We start from the raw sequence: 6,849 nt of genomic DNA, 5'->3' as shown, positions 1-6,849 counted from the left end.
TGTGGAACCAGTTCCCAGTTCTAGGCTGGGAGACTGACACTCTTGATTTTCATGCTTAAGTTTCCTTGTGATAAAGCTTATTGTTAGGGCTGATCCGTGAATGATCCATTTTTTAAGCTTGTTAAGCTATTATATGCTCAGGTTTCTCAGCCTTATTTCATGCAATGAGCAAACATTTTAACTTTACTTCTTTTTTCTCTCTACATTTGAATTTGCGTACCATTCATTTTCTTCATCAGTGTTCCATAGTTTGCATTTTGTCCTTGTTTTCTCTTTGCTCTTCTTTTTTTCACTCCTGTGTATGCCCAGGACAGAAAAAATATTCAGCTTATTTTACATTATTTTACCCAGTATCATGGCAAAACATTGACATGCCGCTCCATTGGGTCCGTTTATATACATGCAGAAGTTGCAGTAAATTGCATTACCAGCAGAGGGGGATATTTTATTTCATGAACATGAAAATAATCAGGAAAGTGTTTAAACAGACATTATTAGCAGATTTACATGTAAATACATATTAGCCACTTAGCTTAACTGTTTCTGGCGATTAAGGACACTTTCTTGCTCACTAGCAACTTCTCGCTTTTAAATATATTATCTCCCCTTGCTGGTACTACAACTTCTACATGCATATCCATTTCACACTTTGCCTCTCCAAACCATGAAAGGAACAAGTTGGACTGACGTGTGTAATCTATGCTTTGCTGTGATATTGGGTTTTGTAGCCAGGGTGTACCTCAAACATACGTTACGTACATCCAACATTGAGCTATACATGTTAGCTCAATGTTAGCCTTAAGCATTGAGGCTTATCTTCTGCCAGATAGATGTTTATCTATTGCTCACCATTAGCCGTCTATTCCACTTCACATTGTGGAGAAATTGGCTGCAGTTGAGGTGGATGTAAAAAATATGCTTCATATCCAGAACAATATCTTAGTTTTTACAGTTATTTGTCCTTAACAACAAAAATATCCAAACAGAGAAATGAAACAACTTTAGTTGTTTTATTTTGAACTGGCAAACACCAACATGTTGACAGACCAGAGCTGGAAAATCTGGGGCTCGTTGTCTTTGGTTCTACCTGCTGAACAACACGTGACTGGTAATCCCAAGTTTAAAAGAATTAGCAATAAATACATTTAGAATAAGACAAAGATCAAAAAAGGTTTAACATAATGTGCTTTATTTTCAGTGATATTGTGCTTAGATTAAACTTAGGTTAAGCAGGTTAGATTTTCAGTGGAAGACTCCATGAAGCTACAACTTTGTAGTTTAGGATCAGTCAAATCTAAGAAGTCATGCTTCGTCTCGGCAAGTCAACAACAACTGGGAAAAGTGAGTACATTTCTTTTTAGGTTAACATGTACACTTGATAGAAAGTAATGAACCCAGCTTACAGGTATTCCAGGGTACAAATGATAAACTAATAGAAATAATTAAAGACATTGGGCATCCTCCCAACAATTTAAATTAAGGTTTTGTAGTGAGATTGCTTAATGCTGACTTATCCTGATTCATTTTGATATGCAGTCAAAACTAACTCACAGCAAAGGTCGTAGAAACAAAATGGGAAATCCTCACTACAGTGAGTAACTTATATGAACAACAGGTATGTGTTACCTGTACATTTAATTTTTTACTTCAAGCAATTTTCCATAATACTGACAAAAACTGAAGCTATTTTACAGAAGTGCACTGCATTCACAAAAATAAAAATAATACAGGTCTTCTGGAAATAACATCGAACCTCATACACAAAACACTTACATTCAGCTTGACTTCAGATTCCTCAGGATATCATTACCTGGGCATCCATAATAATAACCAGCATGAAAAGGCTGAGGCACAAAACACTTTGGTGGATACAGTGCTCTTCTGTAGTTATGTGGTCATGTACTAATGCAGAAGACTAAAGTGATGGATGAGTCTGCACTTTTTCATTTGGAACCCAGAATACCGTACATTGAAAGTCATTCCACACATTTTCCAGATGATGGCTAATATCCCCTTATTTGAGAGCTACCACATTAACACAGAAACATTTTGTTGCACATTCTCTGCCGGCAAAAGGTTCCATACAAACTTTTCCAGTGAGAGTTTAGAGAGCTGATCAACACAGCTAAACAGCAGGTTCTTGAATATTGTGCTGTTGCTTCTCTGGAAGACTCCTTATTGCTAATTCAGAAACCAACAGAGCCACATTCGCACACCATTTCGACGTCTTCACACAGTCAGTGTTTACACAGTCTTTGAATGTGGCCCTAATGTTTCTCGGTCATATACTGAGTTGTGCTGTCAGTCTCTGAGTCAAGTCCTGATTGGTCTTTCTTCTGCGTCAGACCAGAATATTTCTGTGAGATCATCCTCAACTTCTCCTTGTTAGAGTACTTTCTTTGTGATTTCACTTCCTCTGACATTTGATGCCTACCCTGTGATATCACTTTGTGTGATGATGGGGAACATGAATCGTTGTCTCTGTGTTTTAATTTGCTATAACCTGTGATGTTGATGCTGGTCGACAGGCTGTGCCTCCTGCAGGGCGGCAGTGGTGTGGATGAAAATGAGGAGAGGGACAGGTGGGAGGGGGTGAGGGAGGAAGAGGAGAGGAGGAGCAGGGCCTGGGAGCCTCCCGGTGCTTCCTTGTAGAGGCCGGAGGAGCTGCAAGAAGCTGTTAATGAATCCTGAAGGGGTCTATTTAGGGAGGGACTAGAGTAGCGCTGAGGAGGTGGGGGGCATCCATAACCCTCCTCCCCTGGTTTGTCGTCTCCTATGTCCCTCCTCTGCTGTTCCTCTTCTCCTTTGTCCCCTCTCCAGCCCTGGTTGGTCCTGGCTCGAGCCGAGTGCCTTCTCTGCAGCGCAGGGGGTTTTGGGCGGCGCAGAGGTAAGGTGAAAGAGCTTAGCATATTCTTTGTGGTCCAGCAGGTGGAGGGGTGGGTGGGGCTAAAACTTTGGGGGAGGGAAAGTCTCTGCGAGGAAGAGGGAGGAGGAGCATCTGTTTGTTCCTGGTATATACTGAAGACTGCGTGTCCTCCTCCATCATTGCCCCAACCTTCCCCTGCTCCTTTACTGCTGCCAGGTTGCATGGTTAACAGCCCACCTCCCACCCCACTGTCTCCCACACCTTCTCCTCCCCCCTTTCTGTTTATCAGGGAGTCAGGGTATGCCCTGGGTTTGGCTTCCAGGCTCTTTGATTGGATATAGTTAACAATGCTGTTGGGGGGATTGGCTGAGCAGCAGGAGGAAGTGTTGGGTTTCCGGAGGCTGTGGAGGTCAATAACAGTGGAATAAATGTCCCTCAGGTTTATGACTTTTGTCTTCTTGTCACGGTTTTCATGCAGAACAGCATTGGCACAGATGAAGAGGAAAATGCCAATCCCCATGATGAGTGGGCCAAAGACCTTCAGTCTATCAGAGTACAAATACCTGAAGAGACAATCAGAAAACAGACCAATCCTTAGGAGAGCTACTTAAAAACACCCTGAAGTACTTTTAGGACCATGCTGAGTTTTAGAAATTCCAAATAGACTGCCAAAGCTCACTAGTATCAACTTTAATCTCCACCAGCACAGTCAAGAAGCATTCATACAAGAAGAAATTAGCTATTGATCTAACAAAATGAAATGTTTATGATGAATGAAATAGCCATTGGTGGCATGTGTGCAGTACTGATTACAGTATTGAGCAGGGATGAAAAACCTATCGAGGATGTTAAAGAAATGCATGAACATAACAGCAGACTATACACTATGTGGACATCTGCAGAAAACCCATTCCTTGAAGCTTATAGCACAGTTTTTGTGCTGAGGCAACCTTTATATTGGGGTATATTGGGGCGATCGTGGCTCAAGAGTTGGGAGTTCGCCTTGTAATCCGAAGGTTCGAGCCCCGGCTTGGACAGTCTCGGTCGTTGTGTCCTTGGGCAAGACACTTCACCCGTTGCCTACTGGTGGTGGTCAGAGGGCCCGGTGGCGCCAGAGTCCGGCAGCCTCGCCTCTGTCAGTGCGCCCCAGGGTGGCTGTGGCTACAGTGTAGCTGCCATCACCTGTGTGTGAATGGGTGGATGACTGGATGTGTAAAGTGCTTTGGGGTCCTTAGGGACTAGTAAAGCGCTATGCAAATACAGGCCATTTACCATTTATGAACTATGCCCCACAGCACTTGCATTACGTAACTTCATGTGGACTGCCGCTGGGTGCTTGTGGTTCCTGAGCACTTCCACTTTGCAATAATGCCATTGATTGTGGAATATGTTGGAGGAAGGTATTGAAGGAATTTCCCCAACTGGCCTGTTGGAAATGTTTCATCTTCTTACAATACTATGCTTGAATCCAGTGAATTTCAGAAACAATGTCCCCTTTTTTCACAAAGAAGATTGCTGGGTGCTTGATTTTCAATACTTGTGGCATTGGGACTGACAACACCTGAATTTAAAGGTTTGGGGCCACATCTTCTCCATATGCAACCACAATCTGCAAAGCAGTCGTGAGGCAGTGAATTGTTCCATATTTACACAGGGCTTTAGAGTAGGAACTAAACTTCTTTCAAAGCAATTTCAATTTCCTACTAATTTCTAACTGATTGCAGTGACATGGTATGAATGTTACCCTGCTATCTCATCCACAATATGAAGAGATATTTCCCCTGCAAGTCCAGAACTTCCCAAAGGGCCTTTACAGCTGTTCTGGCAGCCTCGGCTAAAGCAGACAGGCTAGTTTGTTTACCTGTCCAGAAAGTCCTGTAGAAAACCTTGTGAAAGATGTCTGGTCGTCCCATTTATGGTTTCTGTCTGGTTAAAACCATCATCGCTTCCTCCATTATCCTGCACGTCATCTGATTGCAGTACACCTTCTCTCATTTCTCGCTGGAAACAGTCAGACAGATGTTCAACTTGACTTAAGATAAGAAACACTTCATGACAAAATGTGAAAAATGACTGCATTACAACAGTCAAAATATGAAAACCACCTTTGCCCAGTAAAATACACACAGTGTCAGTGGTGTAGTGTCTCACTTGGGCATCAGCAGGTGCAGTTGTTGGGGTGTCTGAGGAGACAGAAGCCATGGCGGTGCCCTCCTGTGGCTGAGAGCTGAAGAACAATCCATCACGAGGCCAATAGCCCAGAGCTGCCATGACCACACCCACAACCAGAACCAGAATGCCAAGTGCAGCCACGAGACCCGAGACTGAACACAACTTCAGCTTCCCCTTTACCACCACTACCTCACTCCTCCTAGGGTTTGGGAGGCGGGGACATTGGTTAATTGCGTCATCGTATCACTAACCCCCAGGTGTGTCGAAAAACACACGCAGCCAGGTTACATCACCTCTGAATGCGTGTCTGTTTGTGAGTGTGCATTACCTCTTCTTCTTCTTCTTCTTCTGTGCGTGTGGTTTATGTGGTCTGGATAGCGAGTCCTGTCGGCGTGCGTTGATTCTCAGCAATCCACCTGTTGCGATCATCACCACCCACCAATCAGATGGTGGCCCAGCAGGTTAAGCCCCGCTGACCTCTATCTCAGCTGGACTGTGTCACACCAAGTTCTTGTCAGAGAGACACAGAGTGTCAGATAAAGAGATGTGTTATGATATCACACGCTGCCTGTGTTGTTTGGAGGGACAGACATAAACTAGTTTGATATCAGTTCTGTTCATCTGTGCACAATCGATACTGAAACTCAGCAAACAGTACAAAGTTTGGTATTCTTAAGTGAGTTTTCACCACTAATATTCTCATAGTGACAGACACGTGATGGATATTAAACCCATTTGCCTGTTCAATTTTTTATTTAAGAGTGCAGGAACTACACCTCCCAGCATGCACTACTGCTCCATAGCAGAACCTTTACACCGTGTGATTGACTCTCCTAATTCTGACTCCTACACCCAGCCATACTAATACTGAAGGCAAATACTGGCTGGTACATGTTACTGTCTAATAATGACTGATACAGATCAGTATGAATGATACCTACTGATGAGTGCTATCAAATCAGTACTGTTCAACACCAATCAGTAACAAATCAAAACAATTTGTTCTTAATAAATGAATCTATTGTTGAAGGTAAAAATCATGAACACTGTTCTTTGTAATCACTACTACTGTGACATATGATCACTACTGCAGCAAATCAGTCACCACTTCAAAAATACAAATCAATAATCAATCAGCAAATATAACACTGATACATATGATTTAATATTCTGACTGATCTGATCACACTGCTCAAGCCTTAATGAATCACTGCTTGTTACTAATCAATAACAAAACACACATATACACAAAAGGAGAACTCACACACAGCATAGCCCTACAGTATTGATCACTGGTGTTGAATATCAATTGAGCACTACCTGTCAGTACTGATCAGGGTTGGTTAGTTCACATAAATCAGTCATGAGAGCAAAACCGACACAGATAAGTACTGATCAGAAACACTGTGCAAACACTTAGATACAGGTAAAATAAAGCGTAAGGTGTGTTTGTTCTCACAGACACCGCTGCTGTCGGTTCTGTTCTCCTGCGCTTCGTGCTGCTGCAGTCTCTAAATCTCTCCTTGTCTCATCGCCTCCTGCTATCGTCTCTCCGGCTCTTTTCTCTCTCTCCCTCTGCTCCGCCCTCTCTCTGTTTCTGCAGTGATGCTAAGAGTCGTTGAATCTCCTCCCCCAAAGAACGAAAGGCACAGTGAGAGTGAGCGATAGAGCACCAGAGGAACGAGTGTCTCTCGCTCACTCTCTCTCCTGCTGCTGTAATTCAGTCCATAAGTCTTTCATGGCATGAAACCTGATTAAATATCATTACAGCCAATTATAATTGTATAATTTTATACAGTTATTACAATAAC

At 42.8% G+C, this 6,849-nt stretch overlaps 1 protein-coding gene across 3 annotated transcripts; it reads right to left on the bottom strand.

The window, feature by feature from the left end:
• Window positions 1-1,171: 1,171 nt before the first annotated feature.
• Window positions 1,172-6,666, bottom strand: LOC146566658 (uncharacterized). 3 transcript variants are annotated; one of them, XM_085286209.1, is made up of 5 exons: window positions 6,498-6,666; window positions 5,367-5,548; window positions 4,994-5,237; window positions 4,728-4,867; window positions 1,172-3,429 (listed from the first exon to the last, which is right to left on the bottom strand). In XM_085286209.1, the coding sequence occupies exons 2-5, from the start codon at window positions 5,465-5,467 to the stop codon at window positions 2,268-2,270; spliced, it is 1,647 nt and encodes a 548-aa protein (XP_085142335.1). In that variant the 5' UTR covers window positions 5,468-5,548; window positions 6,498-6,666; the 3' UTR covers window positions 1,172-2,267. The 3 variants fall into 3 exon arrangements, with proteins under 3 accessions (XP_085142335.1, XP_085142336.1, XP_085142334.1); XM_085286210.1 differs by having other exon boundaries at window positions 5,018-5,237; XM_085286208.1 differs by having other exon boundaries at window positions 4,728-5,237.
• Between the last annotated feature and the right edge of the window lie 183 nt (window positions 6,667-6,849).

The sequence above is a fragment of the Mchenga conophoros genome, linkage group LG9 (assembly GCF_057382185.1).
Source record: "Mchenga conophoros isolate Kocher_MC1m ecotype Shallow Benthic linkage group LG9, M_conophoros_male_GT1.1, whole genome shotgun sequence".
Taxonomy (NCBI): domain Eukaryota; kingdom Metazoa; phylum Chordata; class Actinopteri; order Cichliformes; family Cichlidae; genus Mchenga; species Mchenga conophoros.
Note: the sequence above shows the minus strand (reverse complement) of the source record. Positions and strands in the feature narration are given on the sequence as shown.